Below are 26,612 nucleotides of genomic sequence, written 5' to 3' on the forward strand. Positions count from 1 at the left end.
TAATAGGCCTCCAGTGCCAAATATCATCTGATACTCCCTCCCCCTTGGGGATAAGATAGATCAAGCCCTCTGAAAAGCTTTGCGGCATCACCCCAGTGTCCAAAACATGCCGAAAGCCGTTGCGGAGGCCTGGTCCCAAAAGGTCCCAATAGCGCATAAAAAAGGCCGGCATCAGTCCGTCCTCCCCTGGGCAACTATGTCACGGCAGGACCCTCAAGGCCTCGGCAAGCTCAATCTCTGAAAGAGGCGCACCAAGAACCGAACGCATACGATCTATGACCCTCCTCTGCACATGGGCCCACACAGTCTGTCTGCAAGCATCTCTGTCCTCAGTGGCTGGCTCCGCTGAAAGCACGTCTCTATGAAATGCATTGGCTATGGCTCTGATCTCCCCGGGCTCAGTAGCTACCGAACCATCCGGTCTACCAAGCTGACGGACTCCTGCCCGAGCATGGCGGGGTCCAGTGATCTCAAAAAACTCACCAGTCACTCTATCACCAAGCTGCGTCCACTGAGAGGCCTGACGACGATAGTAAAACTCATGTCTCTGCTCCTCGGCCTCTCTAACCTCCTGGCGTGCCTGGCTCAGCTGGGACGCCAACCATTCACATGCCGGCTGCTGCTCCTGGAGGCGCTGAGGCTGCGTCTCAGCCGATGCTCCCTCTCGCAAATCTCTCCCAGCCGTGTGAAAGCTGCAGCGTGCAGAAAAGAGCTAACCTCGATGAGTCCCTGGGCACACTGGCCTGCTGCATCCTGGTCAGAGCACTGACTATCATGCTAGATCCTCTCAATGTCCTCAGCGAGATTGGGATCTGTAAGTACCCTCTCTGGGATCCTCAACTGCAAGCTGGGCTCCCGTGTCCTCTCCTCCCATGTCAGGATAACTGGCGCATGATCTGAAAATGAGGTGCCAGCGAGAATGCCGACGGAGCCCCCTCGCTCCCCTAACCAGTCGCCCACATAAAAGCGATCAATCCGTGATAGATTAGTCCCTCCCTGTCGACGATCCGAGCGAGAGAAACTAAGACTGTCCTCAGAACGGGAGACGAGAGAAACTAAGACTGTCCTGAGAACGGGAGAAAGCCCCATGCTGCCATGCATCAGTGATCCTCAGTGTCATGCAAAACGGATCCCAAGCTGCAAGCTCCGTGCCGTGCACTGTAACATGACTGCCTCCCACCCTATCGGCCGGGTCCTCAAGCATGTTGAAGTCTCCCCCGACACACCAATGTGCGGCCTCTGGCAATGCATCCGTAACCTGGGTCCAGAACTCTGCTCTGGCACTAGCATGATTAGGCGCATAGACGTTGAGCACGCCCAATAGCTCATCATGCATCCTCAGAATGACATACTGTGCTCTACCAGGCATAATGATCCGTCGATCCACAATGGCCTGCCACCATACATCTGCAATGACCATGCAAACTCCTCCCTGTCCACCCAAAGGACCAAACCCTGCAGACCAAAAGGTATCCCATCTACCAGGCATCACCGAACCATATCTCCGGATCCTGCTCTCACCCAAGTGGTGCTTCTGCATCATCAAAATATCAATGCTGCCACCAACCAGGCATCTCTGAAGCTCCTGCCTCAAGCAACCTCGATAGCGTATAAAATGTACTCCGCCCAGGCCCTGTACATTCCATGAGATGATCCTCATGGATGACCTGCTGAGGTAGATGCTGTCTCAGCCGTGCGGCGGGTCTTCGCAAGCGGCTTGGATGGAGAGTAGTCCCCATCCGAGCGGCTGCGAATCTGCCCACCCGGTGTACTGCAAGAATCCCGGATCAGGCGCCAGTGGCTGTGGCCCATGGCGACTGCCTCCCGCTCTGACAGAGCAACCTCGTGTATACATACATATCCAGGGTCGCGTGCTAAGTCTACCACTATACGCACGACCAAATGACGAATCCCTGAGGCATCCACACTTCCAGGATCTAAGAAAAAATGAGAACTCCCAGAGACGGCCTATCACATCTGTCACCTCCAGGTTGCTCACATGATGTGAAAAGTCAACTGCCTGAGTCTTCAAAGTGCTAATACCGAGCTCTAGAGTCCACTCCCGGTCGCAAGGGCCACAGAGAGGGAACGAGAAGGCCACTGCTGAATCAAGTGCCTCCTCCCCACGGGCCCGAGGTATCACTACATGAACGCGGATGGGTGCTGGCTCATGGGGGCCCTCTGCTCCAAAAAGCCGAGTGAAGGCATAACCGAAAGCCTCCGATCGCTGTCTAACACCGAGGCGACTCAGCCGACTGCGGATAGATGATATCCGTGAAGCCCGGATCGGCATGGCAGGTCTCCATTGTGGTGCTCGAGCGAGATCAGTGCTCAGCGCCCTCCGGACTACAGGCGAGTGCCCAGGGACTGCCAGGGTCTCCCGGGAAGGCGAGGCGGGTGGGAGGGGAGGAGGGGGGGCGAGGGGGGCGGAGAGGGAGCCGCTGCCGAGACCGGAGCGGGGGCGGGAGGAGGAGAAGGTGGAAGCGAGGCAATGGGAGGGGATGGGGGTGGGAGTGGGGGGGGTGAAGGAGGGGGTGCTGGCATCTCCTGTGGTGGTGAGGGTCGAGGTCTCCTGTGTGAGGGCAGGCCTTGGCCAGATGGCCGACCTGCCTGCATATGAAGCACTGGTTCGGGAGCCCCGAGAACTCCACTCTTTGATCAATCCATCCCCCCTTATCCTAGGTAGCTGAATGACCTTAGGTAGGGAGGAGATGTCAGACACCAAAACTCTGACGGAGGGTAGCCCAGCTGCTCTGGCCACCACCACTGAAGCTGCTGTGGGGCCAGTCTCGAGTACTGAGCCCACCAATGCTCCTAGCCGAGAGAGAAGCGGAAGATACTCCCGACGGAGTCCAGGGAAGCAAACTGTAACATGAAAAAGGCGCTCTCCCTACTCAGCCGCTCTGCTGGATCAAAGCCATGCTGCCAGGGTCTGAAGAAAGCCCAAGCACCCCTGATGTCAAGGGGACTCATGGCAAGGACCTTGGCCACACTCTGGGCGGTCTCGAACTCGATATGATAATGTCCCCAGCCCCGAAGCTGTACGTCCAGGATCTTGCCCACATCTGCAAGAAGGCGGGCCTGGAGAAGACCCCGGATCTCCCCTCTGCTGGTGAGGCTCGCTTCCTCTTCCGGCGAAAGAGAAAGCCTGATGGGGGTGTCCTCGGGGGCGGGCAAGGGGGCTGCGGATGAGTCCCTCTGAGGTGAGGCGGGAGGAGTCTCCATCAGAGTCTGAAGCTCAGGCGTAGGCGAGGCGAAAGCGGAAATCCTGCAAGAAACGGGTTGCACACAGAGAGGCGGAAGGCCGGAGGAAAAAAGAAGCAAAACCCCCAGGGGGCGGAGGTCATCATGAAAAGGGAGGGGGGGTAAAAACGACGAAGGAAAAGCCCGGGGGGGGCGGCAGCTGCTCGAATGAGGGGCGGGGAGGAGAATGCTGGCGAAGGGGGGGCGGGGCGATGCAGAGGTGAGATGGGCGCGAAGAGGAGGATGGGGCGAGGAGGCGAGGAGGCGAGGAGGGAGGGGGCGAGGGGGCGAGGAGGGTGCGCAGCAGCGAGGGAGGGGGGGCGCAACAGCAAGTAGGCGAAGGGGTGGAAGAAAGAAGGGTGGCGGGCAGAGCAATGAGGGAGGGGGGCGCAGGAACAACAGCAGGCGGGGGGGTAAGAGCAAGTGCAACGGCGGGGGGGTGCTGGTGTGCAGGTCGCGCAGGCAGGAGACGGGGCGTAGCTTCAGCGAGCGCGTCGACCTTAGACGATCTAGAGATCTTACATGATGTTAACTTTTTTTTTTTGAAGCAACTCTTTTGTTTCAAACCCCCCTTTGTAACAAGCCTATCTGGCTTTCATTTGTAACCTTCTAATAACCAAAATTTTAAGTTTCTCTTACAATGTCTCGGTGTCATCATGTTTGTTTAACATGGAGTGTCTATCATGTGCCGGTTTGTCACCCAAGGCATCAGAAATGCTCCTGGAGGACTGAGGAAGCTGTGCCGCCAGAACAATGCGAATGTGGCCTCTACAAACGGCGATGCAGGCTCAAAATTTACAGTGTTCTGGCACTTCTCCCCTAGCCACTCAGGATTATTTTTGATGCATTTATAATAAAGTTGAGCACACTACTTGTGAGAAACAGTAGTTTACAAGATAAAAACACCTTTAATCATGTGTAAAAATATAGTGTTTATCATCCAATGCATCAAAGTTCCTCCTGGAGGACTAGGGAAGCTATGCGAGAACATTGCGAATTCAAGCTCTGCAGCGGCGATGCAAGCTCAAAATTCACACTATTCTAGCACTGCTCTCCTAGCCACTCAGGATCATTTTTGATGCATTTATCATGAAGTTGAGTACATTAATTGTGAGAAACAATAGTTTATAAGATAAAAACAGCTTTAATCATGTGTAAAGTTACATTATTTGTTATCCAATGCATCAGAATTGCTCTTGGAGGATTGGGGAAGCTATGCTAGAACAATACAAATTTAGGCTCTGCAGCGGCGGTGCAGGCTCAAAATTCGCACTATTCTCGCACTACTCCCTCCCAGCCACACTCAGGATCATTTCAGATGCATTTATAATAAAGTTGAGTACATTAATTTTAAAAAAGAGTAATTTACAAGATAAAAATACCTTTAATCATGTGTAAAAATACATTATTTGTCATCCAATGCATCAGAATTGCTTCTGGAGGGCTGGGGAAGCTATGCGAGAACAATGCGAATTTGGGCTCTACAGCAGCAGTGTAGGCTCAAAACTTGCACTGTTTTGGCACTGCTCCCCCAGCCACTCAGAATCATTTTCGATGTATTTATAATTAAGTTGAGTATATTGATTATGAGAAATAATAATTTACAAGATAAAAATACCTTTATTCATGTGTAAAAATACATTATTTGTCATCCAATGCATCAAAATTGCTCGTGAAGGACTGGGAAAGCTGTGCCAAAACAGTGCGAATTTGGGCTCTATAGCAGCGGTGCTGGCTTAAAATTCGTACTATTCTAGCACTGCTCCTCCAGGCTCCCAGGGTCATTTCTGATGCATTCACAAAAACATTGATGGTACAAACTAGAAAAAACAATGATATACTTGATGAAAAGAAGTTTGTAAAAATTGTATTGTATTCATAATAAGAAGTGATACATCATCTTTACAAAAGCTTTCTTACAATATTGAGCTTCCTTCTCTTGTTATTGGGTAGAGTGTGCTCAAGGAGTGATTGGGCTATTTCTTGAGGATCCTTTATGCCTATGCTTTTGGCTATACCTATGTAGAGAGAAAGAGACGAGACAAGAGACACATCATGTACGCTCCCAAAGATTGATTCATATTGAGGACAAGATACATATATATAGGTGAGACCAAGTTAGGTAGAGTGAGCCATATATAGAGCTCCAACACCCCCACTCAAATAAGGGTCTCTAGCTATGGATGAAAAAACCCTTGGGGAGTACAAGGGAAAAACCCAAGCCCCTATACAAATGTGAAAATATGAACCAGAAGTAATGATGTGAAAGTGCATTGTGCATCTATGTACAAATATACAAAAGGACCAAGAGGTCATAGTGTGCAATTGTGAAATGTGCAAAGTGCATGGTGTCTAGAAGATTACAACGATATATGTACAAAGCTACCATAAGAGTAAAGAGCCTACTCTAGAAAGAGTGAGCCCGAGGCAACTCCAAGCTCTGAGCGCAAGAGAATGAAGCGTGACTCAATGAGTCCTTTGGTAAGAATATCTGCAATCATCTGGTCACTTAGAGAATGTTCAATCATGATAGTGCCTTTGCGTACTTCGTATCGAACATAATGGTAATGCACAGCAATATGTTTTGACTTGTTATGTTGGATATAGTCTTTTGCAAGACTAATAGCACTCTGATTATCACACCACAAGGGTGTACTAGAAAGAGGAGAATGGCCAATATCTGTTAACACTTGTCGAAGCCAAATGAGTTCACAAGCTGCAAGTGCTGCCGCAACATATTCAGATTCGATTGTAGAAACTGCAACACAACGTTGTTTCTTGCTGGTCCAAGAAATAAGACAACCATTAATGAAGAAACAATTGCCACTAGTAGATCGCATAGATAAATGTGAGCTGGCCCAATCTGCATCTGTGTAACCCAAAAGAGAAAGAGATGGAATGGAGTCGGATGTGAATTGTCGTTGATAAACCAAACCATAATCTGTAGTGCCTTTCAAGTATTTCAACACGCGCTTTGCTGAAGACCAATGCTTAAGAGAAGGACATGCAAGATGTTGCCTGAGATAGTTAGCAATAAACAAAATGTCAGGACGAGTGTTCAAACCAACAACTTGAAGACATCCAACCAAATTAGCATATGGTTGATTTGTAACAAGCTGGCCACCACCATCAGAAGTGTTTTTCATGGAACTCGCAAGACAAGGAGTAGTTGCTAAATGTGAAGATTCCAAACCAAACTTCTTAATAGTATCTTCAATAAACTTTGACTGTCGAAGTAATAAAATACCTTTGCTGCGATCCCTTTGAATCTGAATGCCAAGACACGAGTGAAGCTCTCCAAGATCCACCATATCAAATGCCGAAGATAACAATTGCTTATTTTGGTGTAAAAATCCCAAATCATTGGAAACAAGGATTGTATCATCCACATAAAGGGCAAGGATTACAAAACTACCATTTTGGTGTTTGGTAAATAAGTTGGGATCAAAAGAGCAAGAGAGAAAGCCATGGGAGATAAGAAAAAGATCAAACTTGATGTACCAGGCCCGTGAAGCTTGTTTAAGACCATATAAAGCACTATGAAGACAAGAAACAAGATCTTCCTTACCTGCAATAATAAATCCTTTTGGCTGCTCCATGTAAATTTCTTCATTCAAATCTCCATTCAAGAAAGCTGTGTGCACGTCCATCTGATGAATTTCTAAGTCAAATTGAACAGCAAATGCCAATAAAACCTGAATACTCGTAATGCGAACGACTTGAAAAGGTTTCATGATAATCAACGCCAGCAACTTGAGAATAACCTTTGGCAACTAAACGTGTCTTGAATTTGTCAAAGGATCCATCTGCTTTAAATTTTATCTTATATACCCACTTACACTTAATGGCAGTACAGCCAGGAGGCAACTCAATGAGTATCCATGTACCTTTAGAGATAAGAGAATCGTACTCTGCCCCTCATAAAACTCAAGTTAAAGAAGATAAGGTGCCAAGATATAAATCTCCAATGCCCTTGACTTGACAAGTTGTATCATCAGCAAGATAAACAACATGCTTAACAGGTAAAGAATGATAGTTATGTAGCCACTTAGATTCATATGTCATATTTTCTGTAGCACCAGAATCAATAATGAAAAGTGAACCATCACGTACATGAAGTATTCTATCTAGGGGAACTGAACATAAAACACAACTTGTTTCAGGCGCAACATTATCATGATGCTTGGCTGCATATGCTCGATTTCGATCTACATCAAATCGACGCTTAAAGCACATGGAAGAGGGATGATCAAATTTTCCACAATAATCACAAGAAGAAGAATCGCTAGATAAACGTGGTTGTTTTATGGTAATGTTGTGTTCTTCATCATATTGACGTGCCCAACAGTTATCTTCAGTATGACCATTCCTATTGCAGTAAGAACAATGCTTGTTAGGAAATTTGAGATGAGAGAAACTACCACCACGATGACCACCTCTACGGTTGCCTCGTTGAAAAGGATGCCTTCGCACATAAAAGGCTCGTTCCAACTGTTGTGACTTAGGCTCCTCTTGTTGTGAAAACATAGCTGCATCATGACCAACGCTACGTCGTTGTTGACGTTGAGAATACTCAATCAAAGATATGCAAGTTTGGTTAAAATCAAGACCGTCCTTGTTAGAAAGAATGGTAACAATGTTGTCATAAGACAGATCCTTTATCGTATCAAGAAGAATTGTAATAAGTTGCTTTCGTGGAACAGGATCACCCGCAGCAGCAAGTTGATTAATAATAGATTTGAAAGAATCAATATGCCCCGTCATAGCAGTACCAACTTCATACTGTAACTTTGAAAGCAAGCCTCTCAAATAAAGTGTTTCTGTAACAGACTTTTTCTGAAAATTTGCTATAAGATACTCCCATACGTCATGGGAAGTAGGAAAGTCATACACATAAAGCATGAGAGAATCACTAAGAGCAGAAAGAATGTACCAAACGAGCTGCTTTATCACACCTCTGCCAATCCATATAAGCAAGATGCCATGCATCAAAACCAGGGCCTTTCGTGATAAGAACGTTGTCAGAATCCGGAATAGTAGGCCGAGACGAACTTAGAGAATCGCCAATAACAACATATGAGAGCTCATCGCCTTCAAGAATTAACAACATCTTTGCTTTCCAACCGGGAAACCCTTGGCCTTGAAAAGAAGGAATAGAATGTTGGCCAGAAGGAAAACCATTGACGAGAACAGTCATAGCCGACGAGAAGACATATAAGATAAAATCACAAAATCTGCACACCATAGACAAGGACGACCGCAAGAGATAAGAGACGTCAATAAGAAAAGAGTCCTCAAAATAGAGAGACGTGGGACGCAAGATTCATTGATAGACGCTTGATGAAAGAGCTAGATTGGTCGTTTTGCTAAAAATAGCAAAATAATAAGAGATGCTTGACGAAAAAGCTAGATTTGGCGGTTTGCTAAAAATAGCAAAATAATAAAAGACGCTTGACGAAGATGAAACCTGTGTGCTCACAAAGACGCTTGGCGAAGACGAAACCTGTGTGCTCACACAAAGAACCTGTTTGCTTATTCAAAGAACCTGTTTTGCTGTTACAGATGTTTGCCTGAACTGTCATAACTTTTGACTCACAACTCCGTTTTGGTTTTAAGGATGCTGTTTGCCTGAACTGTCATAACTTTTGACTCACAACTCCGTTTTGGTTTTAAGGATACGATTAAGAAACAACTTTAATTACAACAAGTTAAGCTATAAAATCATGTAGATAACACATACTCAAAGAACAATCTTGTAAGACATGAAATTATAATCATGAATTTAACAAGAAGACATAGATGCTTCCCTTATAGATGCTCTGATACCATGTTGAAATGTAGAGAGAAAGAGACGAGACAAGAGACACATCATGTACGCTCCCAAAGACTGATTCATATTGAGGACAAGGTGAGACCAAGTTAGGTAGAGTGAGTCATATATAGAGCTCCAACAACCTATACAAGCAAGAAGCTTACCCCTAAATCCAGAACCAAAAATATCAAAGGCAAGGGATTTTTTAATCAGAACTATACATTTGGTGCTCTGTGCCATAGAGGCTACACAGAGCACCTTAGAGAGGGGTGTAGTCCATGTGGATAATGGCGATGCCATCCACCACAGGAAGTCGACCAAGATATTGCACCAACGCAGCATCATGTACACATCATGTACGCTCCCAAAGACTGATTCATATTGAGGACAAGGTGAGACCAAGTTAGGTAGAGTGAGCGTACACATCATGTACGCTCCCAAAGACTGATTCATATTGAGGACAAGGTGAGACCAAGTTAGGTAGAGTGAGCCATATATAGAGCTCCAACAACCTATACAAGCAAGAAGCTTACCCCTAAATCCAGAATCAAAAATATCAAAGGCAAGGGATTTTTTAATCAGAACTATACATTTGGTGCTCTGTGCCATAGAGGCGACACAGAGCACCTTAGAGAGGGGTGTAGTCCATGTTGGATAATGGCGATGCCATCCACAGGAAGTCGACCAAGATAGTGCACCAACGCAGCATCATGTCCATGGACCTTGGCCTGGTCTCTGTTGTCGCCACCTCCTCTCCTAGTAGCAAATGCGTCAATTTCAACCACCCTCTGCAATCAAAGGAAAAATCAAAATATTTTTTGATACATAATTACAAATCTTTCTAGGTTGTAAAAGGTCTATTATTACCTCTTGCTCAATGTCTTCTTTTGCCAAAGTGTTGGTGGGGGCGGAGAGGTCAATCGAGGACTTAGCCTCATCCTTTTTTGGTGCTTCCAATGGATACATGCATAGCATAGAAAACTCTAGTAAGGCTTTGGAGTGGTTGTTCCTCAACAAAATTAGAGGGGAAAATATCTGTAGAGAGACATAAGAAAATATCTGTAGAGAGACATAAGAAAATGGAGATTCATAAGAAAATTTGAAACAAAAATTCCAATATTAGCATGTTGTTAACGCTGTGTTTATGTTACACTGACAATTTGAAGGAAGCCTTGGTCATGGCCTTGAATGTACAGGTCTCCAAGGGTATACACATGTTGCACTATGGCAACCAGCCCTTCCTTCTTAGTATGCTTGAAGCCTTGTAGTAGCCGCCCCTTCCAATGATGTAGCATATGACGCACTCGATGTGGCCCCTTAGAGCTTAGCTGCATGTAGACCCAAGCCCTAACCCTAAATCTTGTTGGAGCCGAAACTCCATTCTCATCTCTTGTGTTATGTAGCACAAGCTCTTCCACCTTCTTGCTAGGTCTTCTCACATTACTGGAAGAGGCCATGGTGGTAAGAAAAGAGAAGAAGGGAAAAGAAAAGCTTGTTTTACAACAGAGGAGTGGAGAGGAGAGAAAGTTCAGGGTTTTCAGTGCAGCAATGGAAAGCTTAAAAGAGGGTTGGAGTTTGAGAATAAGCTTCCTGAACCTAGAGTAGACTAAAGAGGGATAGAGTTTTTGCAGCAATGGAGAGGGAGGGAGCTTGAGAGAGAGAGAGGGAGATTGGAGGGAGGAAGCTTGAGAAGGAGCGAGAGCTTGAGAGGGATGGAGTTTCTGCAGCAATGGAGAGCTTAGAAAAGGAAGAAAGAGGGAGAGGGAGCTTGAGACTAAGGGAGCTTGACAAGGAGGGAGAGCTTGAGAGGTATGGAGTCTTTGCAGCAATTGAGAGCTTAGAAGAGGAAGAAAGAGGTTCAAAATGAGCTTTCCAAACCTAGAGTATGTTGGGGGGAAGTTTGAGAGGGAAAACACACTTTTGGGAAAAAATTAAAATTTTGAATTTTGAGGGTTTTTAATCTAGGCGATTCTAGGTGGGAGGACCTCTAAGTTTGGGCCCAAGAGGTAGGGGGACAAGAGTAGTAATTAGGCCCGATTAGAAAACCAAAGCCTAGGCTCCCTAGGGTCAAAGAAGTCAAAAATGTGCACCCAGCCCTCTTCCTATTGATCCATTCCTAATCAAAAGTTAATCCAAGAGGCCCTCTTTGGGTCCAAAAAATTTCCTAATGCTAGGGAGGTTTGGAGGGTGTTGAACTGTGTTGAGGTGTCCCACTGAGTAAGCTAGAGGGATGGGGATAGTTCAAGGTCTGAGTGCTGCCCTTAGAGATGAGTTTTCAACATTCCCCAGTTCTGGCCCCTTGTCCTTTTTGTGTGCCTGTGTGGTGTTGTAGAGGCCATCACCGAGCCACCACACAAAGTGAAATACACCACAAACGGGATCAACCCATCATCAGGAAACATTAGTTTTCTCCTGAATGTAAGCAATAAAGTCTCACTAGTTACAAAGAAGGTTTTTCCAAAGACTAGATGGGTTGGTAGTTTCATAGTAAATTTTGAGCCAACAAGGATCCTTCAGCGCATGCGCTCACATGCCCTTCGACCTCTGAAAAGCGTCACTCCTTGTCTTGCACATCTTGGTGAACCTCCCTGACGTAGTTGCACAGGCTCTAGGTTGTTGTGGTTTTCTTCAATGCAAATCTAGCAGATCGGGTTTGGAGCGGTAGGCAGATTAACATGGCTACCACTTCTTATTTCAATGTTAGATTTACTTAGCAACCACATGGCAATATTCATAGGACAGAACCTAATCAAGTGCTTCGTTCTGGTGCATGCCAACTTTTCAATCCAAATTAACCTTTTTGATTCCAAATGTGCTACAATCTTTTACATTTGTCATATGGCAAGAGATAATATCTTCACTACTTTGCAGTGTCGTGGGGCAATGCCATCATTCATAGCTACTGGTTTACGACATGCAGGCCTAGCTTTCTACAAAATTCTAGGCCCAGCAACTTCTAGTTATCCATTAAGCCAACACTTATATCTAGGCATATTTTGGATCTGATAGCAACATGACGGTATACATCGATGGGGTTGTATGAGACATTATAGCTAGGGCTGGCGAAGAAGTTGTAAGCCTCTGGAGAGAAAGAAAAGATGCCATAACAGTCCATTATTGGATTTACTGAAATGCATCATGCATAAAGAAATATTGTAATAACTTATGTATTAAGCTTATACATTATGAGCTATGTGTGCATATGGTTATGCATAAAAGCATACACATGTAATATCTAAGCTATTTAATGTTTTTATGTATAAAACTTTTTATGTAATGTATGCTCTATGTGAGCTATGTTTTTATATTTATATGTAATGTTTTTATACATGTAGATGTGGCCATCATGGGGATCATCACCAAACAGACCAAGATCTGATACATGGAGAGGCATCCTTTAGCACACCTCCCATACTCGTAGTAGATGACCCTCATTTGCAACATGTTTTTGAGGCACAGGTGGCTTGGAACTGGCTAAACTCTAAATATAGGGCCGATTAATTAAGTCACTCGAGCTTATCCCCTACCTTGTATGTGTCAAACCCTTCACCTATTCCATAGTCACTCGTTTGCCTCCTACATACCACCGGCTTTCCTACCCCTCACTCTTCCACTTTCCCTACTCCTCGTCCTTCAACTCCTCCTAGTGCTTCATGCACTCCTATGCCTTCCACAATGCCATCTCCTCACCATACAACATCCTCCATGATGCCTGTCTCTCAGGTAGTGATAGCTCGAGGGTTTCTCAGAGCCATCGGTGATCTAGTAGTGGGGGCGGTTGCTGCAACAAATGCTTTGGGGAATGTGGATGTGGCGGGTGCTATGGGGGGGTGCACGATAACCTTTGCCTATGGCTATAGACGACGTGCCTTGGGGAGGGTGGTATGATTTACTATACCCTTTATTAGAAGGGAGTGCCTTATATGGATGACACGAGATAGAGTGTTTATTATACCTTTTGTCAATTAGTCAACCAAACCTATAAAGATGCCTTCAAACCATGGGAGAGCAGAAGGATAGATATTTCATGTATGTGGTGTAGCGCATGCATGAGCGGTGTCCAAACCCACCACACACATGTTTTTTCGATGAGTGGGTGAGGGATCACATAATAAAGATCCTCAATAATAGGAGGTCTTGCACAAGGAGGTGTGCAAAAGGTGGTTCAAAAATGCTTTCCAATCACTACAAGAAAAGCAAGAAATAGAACCGTGTTTTATGTTATGTTGCTATATGCACTGTTGAAAGCACCACTATGAGCAGCACTAGAAAACCACTGGCATAAGCCCTGCTAAGTGGCACTATATAAACACCAATATAAATGTCGCTCAATGGTGATGGTATATAGAAAAAATAGATTGTGAAACTTGTGTGGAAATTAAAACTTAAAATAAATTAAAGTCCAAACATCCAAATATTTTTGAAATTCAAGAACGAAATCACCAAATCACTATAAACCGATCAATATGTATATATGTTATGATGAGATATATATTTAATTAGTACCATCATCAAATCCATCTTGCAATAAATCCATGTATGCCAATTGGTCTATCTCTAAGTCCATCATTTTGATGGCTCCTATATCAATACAAAATCCTATTCCACTAATTGAACGAGATGCAGAGACATTATCATCATGGTTATGACACATAGGTGTGCTCCTATGCCCTTATCCACTCCCATTGGAGGATCTAGTCAACTTTAGGGTGATAGGCATTGTTGTGTAGGTTGCAACTAGCCCACTCCCATTTCTTCTGTGGAACCTAGTCCATGACCTAGTACCACATCATCAAATAGGAGGTATGCCTTTTCTCGTCATCGTTCTAGTGGGGGTGATTGTGGTTTTTATGGGGGTAGTAATAGAACTACTTCCAATTTCCCATCTAAGTATGTACATGCACATCAAGTGGTTGATCCAAATGCCTACACTCTGTGACACTTCTTTACCATGTGAGGAAGAAAAATGGGAGTATTATTGAGGATAATAAGGCAAAGCATGTCATATCACACATGCATCATCTGGTAAATCTTGATTTTAGAAATATTTGGGACATTGGTTACGATGAAATCAAGGTAATGTGAAAAAAAAATACATTCAAAGTGTATTGAAAATAGAATTCCTGTTTCACACCCGGACTTACAGCTTAATGACCTAAAGATGCTTGATTATATATAGGGACATGTGAGTAATAGGAAATCATTGATTTCTAAGGCCATCAAGCGTGGTGTCCTCAAGCTACCTGTGACGGTCTTGAATCTAATCATATCTTAATCGTATAAGTTAATCTATGAAAACATTAAACGCACTTAATGCTCCTATTTCTACATAGAAATACAATGAAATCAATATTCTCAAATAGAAAATAAGCATGCATGCCATATCCAAGGTTCTTATCACATAAGCAAAGAATCATGTAATCTCAAATAAACATTCACATGATATACATCTCTATTAATTACAGCATAGCATCTCAATCAATCACAATGCATGTGCCTATCTCAAGATTCTATCATCGTCACCATACTCAACAACATGGTTAGTCATAATAATGACCAAAATCTAGCCAATCTAGGGCTTTTTCTGATGCCCGTTCGCCCAACCTCCACACTGGACATCGTGGCTATCCTGGGTATGCCTCTTTTTGAATTTGGTCCTCTCTGGGTTCTACATATGGCTCCTAGAGGGCATAAATCGCGTTCTCTATCCGGTGTTCCCTGTCTAAGGACGGTCGGCCCGAATCTCAAAATCTCATGTCAAGTCTCATCATACACATGCATATCAATTAGTCATATGTGTGCATATCAATCAATCATCTCAAAACAAAGCAATCATAACTCATACATATCATCTCACACTCATCTCTAGTCCATAATCTTTCAAGGAATGTATATTCAAATCAATCACAATCAATTTCAAGTATATTCAAATCAATCACAATCAATTTCAAGTATAAAACAAGATTTTTAATTTAAAGAGTCTTTAACTTCTCTTTATCTTTTAACTCACATAGGAATCCTTATTTCTAACATAATCAATTATCATGTACTATCGAGCAAGGTCATCTCTAGTCACTATAGCTAAGTCTTAACTATGCTTATGCGTTAGTCCATCTAGTCTATATAGATAAGAAAGTCAATCTTGATAGCAGTTTCTAAGGCAAAGTCTAATAACTCGTCTCTTTGGGAGAGTAATATCTTCCAATCTATTTGGAATTAGAGAAAAGTCAAAACTACATAGTTTTATGACTTCTAATGCTCTATAAAGCATGTCTTAGTGATGGTTCTCTAAAAATGAGTGATGTCTGAATGATGGTTCTCTAAAAATGAGTGATGTCTCAGTGATGGTTCTCTAAAAATGAGTTCTAAGGTCTCTTTCATGAGAGCATTCAAAACAACCAAAGTCATGTTTTTAGCATGAAACTATCAAAAACAGTCAAGTGCCCCACTTTGCGCTCGAATAACTAAAAAACAAAAGGAATTTTGGCTTTCTAGAGTCTAATACACTCTTGTAGAGTTTCTTGCCATCTAAAACTTTCATGTTTACATTAAAATCTAATTCTAAACATATGGAAAGATCAATTGTTTACAAAATAGCCTCTCATGAAGGTTTTACCTAGAATCTAGTCATAACTTAGTCAAATATTCTATTTTCTAATTCTTTATCTCCAAAAGTGTGTATTCTATGAGTCTTTAAACCAAGGCGATCATTTTTAGTTAATAAATTCAACCGTTAAGCGTTCCATACCTCAACTAAGATTCTCTCATTTACATGCTTATCGATTTATTTATTTTATCTTAAAAGAATTTAAAGCAAAATTATAAAAAGGGTGTTTGTGTACTTTCCCGATATATTTTCTGATGTCTTGATTGATTGAAAATCCATGTCTACTCTCTAGAAGTTGTGGAAGAGATTCTTATAGATTTGGCAAGCCTCTCACATCTGCTCTCAGGGTTGCAATCTGCAACATGTATAACTTCACGCACAGCTATTAGATACTAGTCATGTGGGTACTTAAAATCAGCTATATGTGAAAGTGGACTCCAAAAATAGGTCACGTTTCACTTTTTTATCAAATTTGGATTTACATGTCTATATACACACTTAAAGGCCTCCTTTGAGTATACTAACTTATTGAGAACTCAATCTTGAATTTTCACTTAATTTTAACACGTAGAATCTTTACTGCTGAAAAACCACAAAAAACGTGCTGGAATTCATTACTGAAATCTGTAGCATCTAAAACTTAGGATTATCTTTAATCATAACTTGGTTAAACTCGAAGGTATGTTACACTGCCACCAAAAGAATCAGATAAAGATTGAAAAAGGTAAAAAAATACATATTGAGAAAATCCCTATCTATTAAAGCAACAAATTGAGTACGACAATATAAAAGAGAAGCTTCTCATCTTGGATCAGGTGGAAGGCCATATTTCCTTGCTCAATTTGTAAGTATTTGAACCCTAAACATTTTGTATTCAAAATTTTAGTTTTCAAAGAAGTTAAACTTACCATTTTGTATTGAAATTTTTAATTTTCAAAGAAGTTAAACTTATAAAAATTGTTCTTTTTTAATGTATGTTTAATGTAAGAAAATGTGGTAGGCCGCTCTCCTTCTTGTGATGAGTACGAATATGCTTATCGTAATGGGATTTCGGCTATGTTTAAATGCTTGTGTCAATAGAGTGCTCACTATAAGTTACTTGTTTGAACAAGTTTTAAAAGTTTAAATTCTTTTGGTTTAAGAAAATTTGGAAATTTATCTTATTTATTTTTTAATATTACTTAGTCTTATGTGATATACGAAGATAAAGAAGAGACTATTTAGGTGAGGATGATGATGATGACGAGGATGATGATGATGATAAGTAGAGACTGGTCTATTGTGTTTTATCTTTGTCTTTATGTATTCCCTATTATGTAACTCGAGATGACTCAATGTAGTTTACCTATCATGGCGTTTTTGGCTTTAATACAAGATGTAACACGACTTCTTATATGACATTTTGGATTCAATACAAATAAGTTTTTAGGTATTAATATGCTTTAAATGTATGTTTCATATGTATTTTGATACGTCAATATGTTTGTGTATACAAATTAGATATGTCTTCAACATATTGCATAAAATGGGGCATATTGGGAATAATACCCCGATCTAATTCAAAGAATATATTTTCAGGTTCGTTGGAGTGGTGATTATAGCGTCGTTTGTTTTTTGTTATTCATGCAATAGAGCGACGCTAATAGCATGGGTTATAACGATGTGTATAGTGTGGATTATACCAACTTTTATAGTGTGGGTTATAATAGTGCTTATAACATCAGTTATACTGACAGTTATAGCGTTGAGAAAATAGTGTCGCTTATAGCGGTGCTTCCAGTGATGCTTACACCTTAACACTTTTGTAGTTCCCTTTATAAAAGCCACACTATAGATGTAGCTACTGCCTCTTTCTGTTGTACTGAATTGCACCATTATAAGGAGTGGAAGAAGATACATAAGGAAGCTAGGGAGGGTACTCAACACCCTTAGTAAAATGTGGCGCATGCGAGTCACTTGCTCACGTATAGTGTGACAAAGTATGGATCCCAAGGAAACACAAGATGGCTTGCACAATTTATATGTTTTCTCTTTGCCATTTTGCACTAAGTTTATTACATTTATCATTGTGATTTTATATCTCATGCATATTGTAATTTATTATAGGAAAGGGTACTAGGTCACTCCCCATTCGCTCGTGAGAATATGTATCGCAAACATCACAACAAAGCCGAGACTTGGGAGGGGGCCAAATGCGAGGGAGTGGTAATCGATGTGGATATCTAATGAGCTCAGTAGGGAATCTTGGTGAGTAGCTGAACTTGAGTTTTAATTCTTACCCAACTTGGTTTGCTTGTGGCAAACGTTTTTGCATTGTATCACTATTTAATAAAGGAAGATGATGCTAAAAGTGATAGTGATAATGAAGGTTGTGGTGCACATGGTGAAGATGCAGTCGAAGATGAAGATGATGCATTCATCGAATTAGTTTTCAATTTCTTCATAAATTTTTTTATGCTCTGTTTAATTTTTTTTTAAAATGTGATTAAGTAATGTTTAAATAATGTGACTAAAAAAAAGAGGGAATAGAATGGAGGAGATATGTAGGGATACATGTCCCCACATCTCTCCCCCATTATGTCCTTGCCTTTTTTTAAAGATAGTCCGCTGCTATATACGTGGTTATATGTGCGGTCATATGTATGGTTGTATTTGCGTGCTTATAGCCACATGTATAGCCGCATCGATAGTTGTGTGAAGGTGTCTTTCCATAAATAGATTCTTTTAAATTTGTACGTCTCTAGACACAGCTGTGCTCTTCGTTTGTTGTAGTGCATTGAGCCCTTTGTGTTTTTAATGAAGTCTTGTTATTGTCTCTTGTTGTAGTGTAACCCTTTTCTCACTAAAGGGGTTTAGCTTTTTTTTTTTTGTAGGAGTAGGAGTAAAAAAATGATGAGTCTTATTATTCTCTCTAACTATAGAAACCATGGAGTCCTTGGGTTTTTTATCGAGTCTTGGTATTATCTCTTGCTCCAGTATAAGCTCCTTGTCTCACTAGAGGGGTTTGGCTTATTTTTTTGTAGGACGAGGAGGAGGATGAAGATGATGATGATGAGTGTCATGTCTATGTAGCTTGTTATGTACATCTTACCGCCACGCGAAATTTAGGTAGAAATGTTTACATCTTCACCAGTCTAAATCTCCAGTCTAAACCTCTATTTATGTGTGCGCTCACGCGCACCCATGCACATGTGTGTGTGTGTGTGTGTGTGTGTGTGTGTGAGAGAGAGAGAGAGAGAGAGAGAGAGAGAGAGTTTCCCGGTTTGTCTTTTAACATGCAAGTAAGGGTTTCATCTTCTTGTAGAGTTTATAACTCTAAGTCAGGCAACAAGTGGAGGTTGACGCTGTAAGTTGAATAAAATTTTCGATCAAGAAATTGATGCTAGATGGAGTCAACATGCAAGGCACATGCCTGGGTAGGCAAAAGAGGTTCCACGATCACCAACGATGTCTGATATGGACATCAAAGGTGTGCAGCTTAATGTCCTTATTGTGGGCATGAATGGGAGAGGATAGTCAGAAAAGCATCACTGAAAAAGGGGTTTGTAGTTTTAGGTGACACAACTAATGATTTGGCATTTTAAGTAACAATGTCTTTTTTCTATATAGAGAAACTTGCTAGATAAATTTGCTATGATCTAATGTTGATAAAATACTATATAGACAATGTTTGGCATCTTTACAAGAAAAAAATACTATATAGTACTTTATTATATAAAAATAGATAAACTACTATATAGACAATCGGGAAAGTTTACTATATAGAACTTTATTATGTAATATACATAAACTACTATAATATAGATAGTTTAAAAAATTACTATATAGATTTTTTTTGTAGAAAACCTTTGTCTATATATCAAACTAGCAAAAGGTTCGTATTTTACTAGTCCGGACTTTCGTTCATTTGTATTTGGTAAATTGAGCTTCTATTACTATATAGGTATAGGAAGGAGCTTGGAGTTCCTTGTAAAACTAGTTGGTGTGGGGTGGTTTCTCTAAGTTTTCACTCTAGAAACGGAATGGAGGGCGAGTTGCTCTCGAAATTCGTCCCCGTACAACGCAATGTTGTCACCCTAATTGATCCTGAAGAGCGGGCTTGAAGCCGCTTGCAGTGCGAGGTTTGTAAGGCAAAGTAGGAGGGAGTAGTTCAGCTGGTTGGGAACGGGATTCGGGAAGGACGGAGGATTGATGGAACGAAAGGATTGATGTGAAAGGGGAAAAGGAGGGGGTGGGGGAGCATGTGAAGTTAGTGGCTTTGAAACGTTTAGGCGGGTACTGGGTACGGGGCTGATGAGACCACCACTACAGTACGGGTTCAATAGACCGACACGATAATCATGTAGATATAGAGCTACTATAATAGAAAGAAGTTATAGGAGTGAGCTATAGGTTTTATGGAAGAGTATGGGAAAAAGGAACGGGGAATCTAGGAGGGTGTTGGAAATCCAATCCAGATTTGGGTCTTCAAGTTGGGGGTTTGGATTATTTTCAAAGATTTGATTAAGCTCTACTGATACAAGTGCAAACAAGCCAGTACTGTCCTAATAAGGCGCCTCTCTCTCCGACTCTCCCTCCACAAATGCCACCGTGACCTGTCAGTGGTCGCCATTTTACCTCACTCCCGGTGTAAATTGTTTTTTTTTTTTTGGGAACCTTTGAGCGTCACTCTTCCCCAGGCTCTGTCCTCTTCCATCCTCTCGCGCTCAGACCACCTGCACACCCACGTCTCTACTCTTCACGTCTACCACTAACATACCCTTCTGCCTTCTTGACCCCATTTGTAGGATTTCTTCTCCACTTCGGCCAAGATGGAGATTTCTACCATTAACCTAACAAAAACGCTTGCCTTCTTGCATATTGCCCCTAATTATTCTCTCTTACCGACGCCTCATACCCTCTTGTACACCACCTTATTCGCAGGAGTAAACTGTCTTCTCAATGCAAAAGCAAAGGACTTACCCTCACATGTCGACCTTGCAGTAGAATAAAAAATACTATCGAGCCCTTATTATCCCGGTTTAAATACCACAGATCAAGGTGCAAGGGGCTCTCAACGCTGTGACAGAATCAAGATCTTGTCACCGTTATTATTATTGCCGATTTCTAAGAAGGAAAAAAATATTATTAGGGCGAGAAGAGGAGACTGCGATGGGGAGGGGGAAGATTGAAATCAAGAGGATCGAGAAATCGACGAGCCGTCAGGTGACTTTCTCGAAGCGCCGTGGTGGGCTTTTGAAGAAAGCACACGAGCTCTCTGTTCTTTGTGATGCTGAGGTTGGTCTGATCATTTTCTCCAGCACCGGAAAACGGTTCGAGTTTGCTAGCTCCAAGTAAGTCTCTCCCTCTCTCTCTCTCTCTCTCTCTCTCACACACACAATTTCGTGTTTCTTCCTAAAATTCTATTTCTTCCCAAATATTCATTTTTCCTGTTTATCTCTTTCTAAATTTGATTGCTCGCGCGAATCATGATTAACACTGTACTAGCCCTACACATCGTAGTTCAAGACTAGGACTTCAGAGAACAGCATGCCCCGTGCATTCTACGGAACCTCGTCGGTGTGCTTGCACGTAACTAGCTAAAGGCATCAGGGTTCGTTTACGACCACCCACATGTTACCATGACTGCTCATATCGTCTTGATATGACCCATTACACCTTCTGAGCCCTTAATGTCGAGATCTCGTCTTCTACTTTAAACTATGGTTCTAGCTAAAACACACAAGTAGCAAATAGCTGCTAATCTACTAGTGGTCAGCTTCTACAACCCTGATGCAGGGAAGAGCGGCATCTTTCAATATCGCTCTACTGCAGGCCCAGGATCACAGATTTTTCAACTCCTATACTAGGCAGATGCAGCGAATTCGATGAATGCACGTTAACTTGATATTTCGAGAGTACAAGTTGGAACTAATGCATGCTGTGTGTGGTAATTGAAACTTCGCATGTAGTGGCTTGTTCTATTTAGTATGCGTTTTCCAGTAAAACCTCCACATGGATTTGCAAATATTGGTGCTTGAAAGTTCAAGGTGTTCTGTCATTGTTTTCTTGGCCTTACTTTGAAATGTTGAGCTAGCAAGTTGCTACGGGCATCCTTGGCATCTCAAGAGTCACGCAAGGTTCCCCAAAGGGAAGAAGGATCTTATGATTTGTAGAAAATCAACGATTACTGTGTTTTGATTAAAACACGCACACTTGCTGTGCGAAGATTAGAGGAACATGCGGGACGTATTAATTGGTGCCCCAATAGGCCTAGATATACAAGAAGGTTCGTCACCCAAACGGGCGCCTTACGAGCAGTTACGCTCAGTTTACAATTATCAATAAATAATAATCCTAAAGGTTCTAATGTTTTAACTCGACTAAGGTTGTGCGGCATTATTATCTCCACAGTCCCCCTTAATGCAAACAACCTAAGAACTAGGTTCTAATGTTTTAACTCGACTAGGGTTGTGCGGCATTATTATTTCCAGATTCCCCCTTAATGCACACTCCCCCTTAATGCAAACAACCTAAGAACTAGATTCTAATTATTCCTAGATTCTAATTATTCCTACACTTGTAGAGCAAAGATCATGCTTTTGTTGAGTTGTGAGCTTGATCAGAAAATCAGGCCACATAATATCTGTTGATGTGTACTCCGATTGTAACTTCTTGCCTTCGATCATTTTTCATAGGAAATGGTACATAAAATCAACGTGCTTGGTATGCTCCTAGTGCTTTGGATTACTAGCCACAGAAATACAAGATAAGTTATCACAATAAATCTTTAACTTTGGTCTTTCAATAACTTGTAATTCAAAAATGAGCATTTAGATCCAAATTCCTTCTTTTGCCGCAAGTGCTACTCCAATGTATTCAGCTTTAGCCGAAGAAAGCGTTACGAAAGTTTGCTTCTTTGCTTGCCATGTAATGGCTACACTTGCGAGCAAGAAAATAAAACCAGCACTAGATCTTCTAGTATCAACATTCCCCCCTCCCCAAATCTGAGTCAGACCATCTGAGTAACGAGGTGAGTTGACTCAAAGATTGTGTGCGGGAAATATCTTAATGAGCATTTAAGTCCGTTCCAATGAGCACGTTCGGGATTCTGCATGAATCCAGACAAAAAAACCAGTAGAAAAACACAAATTGGGCCTAGTATCGGTAACTAAATAGTGGATACTACCTAAAATATGACTATAAGGGAATTGTGTCATATAGTCTATATGAGCTTTAGTAGTTGGGCCATCAGCTAAAGAAAGTTTACAAGACTTTCATGTTTCCATGCTATATTTAATTAGAATTTCATTACTATATTTTGATTGTGTAAGAGTAATGGTGCCTTTGATTTTATCCTGTTGGACTTGAATTCCTAGAAAATAGGTCAAGGTCCTAAGTCGGTCATATGAAATGTAGAAGATAATTTGGCTTTGGCTTCTTGAATGAGGGAGAGGTTGGAACCTACTATTGGTATATCAGCAACATATAGAGCAGCAATCAATATCCTATCTGTGGACAATCTTGTGTACCCATGAGAGAACATAAACTTATGAAAACAATGATACCAAAGACATGGGGACTGTTTTAGACCACAAAGGGAACGATGCAACCTGCAAACGTAACTAGGATGATCTGTTGAAAGATGAAACGATGGTTGCATTATATATATCTCTTTTGAGAGATCGCCATGTAAAAACGTAGTCTAAACATCGAGATGATGCACCTCCAGATCAAGTGCAGAGCAAGTGCCATAATAATCCGAAACGAAGCCATGTGAAGAGCCCGAGTAAACGTCTCTTGTAGTCCATAACTTCGAGAAACCTCGTTTGTAGTCCATGACTTCGACCTATGAGAAACCTCATGACTTCGACCTATGAGAAACCTCGTGCAACAAGACGAGCCTCATATCTGGCAACAGTACCATCAGGATGAAATTTACACCAAAGTATCCACTTGCACAAAATTAGTTTACGCCCAACAGGAAGTGGTACCAATGACCATGTCGAGTTTGTGCGTAAGGAATCCAATTTAGACGTCATCGTTTCTCACCATTTGTCTGCATCAGGTCCACACAAGGCCTCCTTCACTATTACGCTGACATCATGATAAGGGTGAGAGCGATGAGAAGGGGAAGCATCTGGTGGGTCGTCTAGGGCCACATAAGCGAAAAAAATGTCAATTCGATCGGTTGTAGCATAGAGATCGAAGAGAGAGCACAAACGGCTTTAGGAGCTACAAAGACGTGTCAGGGAAGCTGGGGAGGCGATGACTGAATCAGAAGGTGAAGCAGCGAAAGCAAAAGAGGATGTGGACTCACGTGTGTTTGGGTTGCTGAGAGGCTCATCATGCAAATAATGCATGGCATGCGAACGAGGTGACCCGCGACCACATGGTGGAGTCGAGGTAGTGGCCTGGCTATAAGTGAGGCAAGTGAATGAAGGGCCCGCGAAAAGTTGAGTATTGCGAGTACGATGGTTTATGATTTTTGACATTAACAAGACCGTAACCATAATGGAGTATACCTTCAAAATGATATGATCATGATCTCCTATATCGACAGAAGAGAGAAAAATATGCAACCTATACTAAAGCCACATGTTAATTCGTCTCCTTGAATGTATAGTTATTATTGTGAAATTATCGGAATGATGAGACGAGACGACAAGTTTGAATACACAAGTTAACAAAACAAAGTATGATCTTAAGGAATAAAACTTTCTCTAACATAAGATCGACCCTTTGAGAACAATTTCAGCATGGCCATTGATATGAGGAGAGGAAAGGAGATGATGATGAACTTTGTCATCAACTGTTTGGGTCGGTACTCATCGCATGCATGCTTGAAAGTCAAAAAACTATAACTGCAAGTATGGAAAAGCATGGACATTGATATGAGGAGAGGAAAGGAGATGATGATGGACAAAGAACGCAAACCTATCTTCTCGGATATCCCAAATTCATTCGAGCGCTTGATTCTTGTAATAAGCAAATCATCTCCTTGCAAAATAACCCAAAACATAGTCATAATAATTTTGGAAGCAAGTCTTTATTTGAGAAGCAAAAGTTGTCTTCAGTCCTTGTCCTTGAAGGTCTTTGTAAACTGCCATAGTCATGCAACAGCACCATGGCCTTCATCGCAAAGCTTTTCCTTTTGCTGATTTACTTTGAACAATCATGCAAAATCACCATGGCCTAACAGTAATCATATTCTACCATGGCCTTCATCACAAAGCTTTTCCTTTTGCTGATTTACTTTGAACAATCATGCAAAATAACCATGGCCTAACAGTAATCATATTCTATCATGGCAGCAAATGGCACACAGCTTCTTGTTCTACTGCGCGCAAAAGAATTGCCTGTATATATGGCACGCAGCTTCTTGTTCTACTGGGCGCAAAAGAATTGCCTGTAAATAAAGGTATTGTTGGTCCATCATGCCGCAAAGCATTGGTTGTAACCAATAGTTTGTGTCCATAAGAGAAAGGGTTGAACGTGAAATTGAGAGTAGTTGTGATATTGGAGTTCATGCGGCCAACAGTTCGATTCTATGAAAGGAGCAGCACGATGTCCATTATGTTTCTGAGGAGGTGATGGCAGGTTCTAAAGATTGCGATCGCCTTCACATCAGTCTGCTTCTCTCATCTGCTTCAATTCCTCATCAATTCATAGAAGACCAACACCATCGCTGAGAACTACCACCAGGATTATGGTGTTGCTGAATGCAGAACTCATTAATCATTGCTCATCTCTAAGCGTTAGGTATGCTTCTCTGCTCATACGGCTGAATATTGATACTGCACTGCGCTTACGACTTCAAACTTCTCTGCTCATCCATTCTCTATAAGGCTATCCGTTGCTAAAGAAATTATAAGATTCATGCACTGCTGCTGTACATGAACCAGAGATGGGATGCAAACTTCTCAATCCGAAATAAGCACTAAGAAGCAAGAAAGCAACAATACATGTCATGCTTGTCCGAAATAAGCACTAAGATCCGAAATAAGCACTAAGAAGCAAGAAAGCAACAATACATGTCATGCTTGTCCGAAATAAGCACTAAGAAGATAAAGCTAAATCAGACGGTGCAGTCTGGCTAATTCTGCAGGGCTCGTGCTCACTCTATCTCGGCTGCAAAGTAGCGCTCTTTCGCGCTCTATCTCTGCTGCATCTTTGTTCCTTGCTCTATCGCTGCTGCACCTTGCCTCCGCATGCAACCATGCACTCACGATTGGGCCTCATGCAGCCATGCACTCACGAGTGGGCCTCTCTAGGCAAACTGCACACGCATGTAGCCTTCTCTGCAACTGCACTCACGATTGGGCCTCATGCAACCATGCACTCACGAGTGGGCCTCTCTATGCAAACTGCACATGCATGTAGCCTTCTCTGCAATGCATGCAACCTTCTTTGCATACTCTATAGAAACAAGTCACACACAGGGCCGCTAGATGGCGATTAGGAACATGCTCTGAGCAACGTAATCAGAGGCTACGACTAATTATATGCATACAGCTAATTACATGCATGCACCAAACAAAGCCGTAATTACATGCATAATCCACTCAAAACAGGTGATAACAGCGTTTATTTCTGACGACGAACAATAAGCAAGATAACAACGTTTATTTCTGACAATGAACAATAAGCAATAGGCTAATACACAATTAAGCAACAACAAAAGAACAATATATCAAGGAGGAATACCACTTAGCTTCTTTGCTCGAGACGTCCGTGGAGCGTAGCCACAGCTCTGATACCATGTTGGAGATGGAGGCGATAGCATGAGAGAGATGAGAGAGAAGCACACGGACACAAGATTGAATCCCCAAAGTGTGTGGAATACACACAATAGATGAGTATATATAGAGGAGATCCTAGGGCTATATATAGAGACATTCTATATATAGCCAACAAAGTTCTTAGTAAAGCCAAGAGCATAATAGACTTTGTCTACTTGAATGTGTGTAT

At 42.1% G+C, this 26,612-nt stretch overlaps 1 protein-coding gene across 2 annotated transcripts in view; it reads left to right on the forward strand.

The window, feature by feature from the left end:
• The first annotated feature begins 20,263 nt into the window (after positions 1–20,263).
• The window catches only part of LOC147624337 (MADS-box protein GGM13-like), a 39,717-nt gene continuing 33,368 nt past the window's right edge, over positions 20,264–26,612 (forward strand). The window contains exon 1 of one of the 2 annotated variants that reach the window (XR_015269146.1): positions 20,264–20,995. Coding sequence is in view for 1 of the 2 variants with exons in the window: in XM_086819933.1 (XP_086676059.1) it covers positions 20,814–20,995 (182 nt within the window). In the remaining variant the exon portion in view is untranslated. The remainder of the gene's footprint in view (positions 20,996–26,612) is intronic. The other variant, XM_086819933.1, reaches the window with a different exon arrangement.

Source organism: Cibotium barometz, chromosome 25 (genome assembly GCF_041138505.1).
Source record: "Cibotium barometz isolate CiBa-2024 chromosome 25, ASM4113850v1, whole genome shotgun sequence".
NCBI classification, from domain to species: domain Eukaryota; kingdom Viridiplantae; phylum Streptophyta; class Polypodiopsida; order Cyatheales; family Cibotiaceae; genus Cibotium; species Cibotium barometz.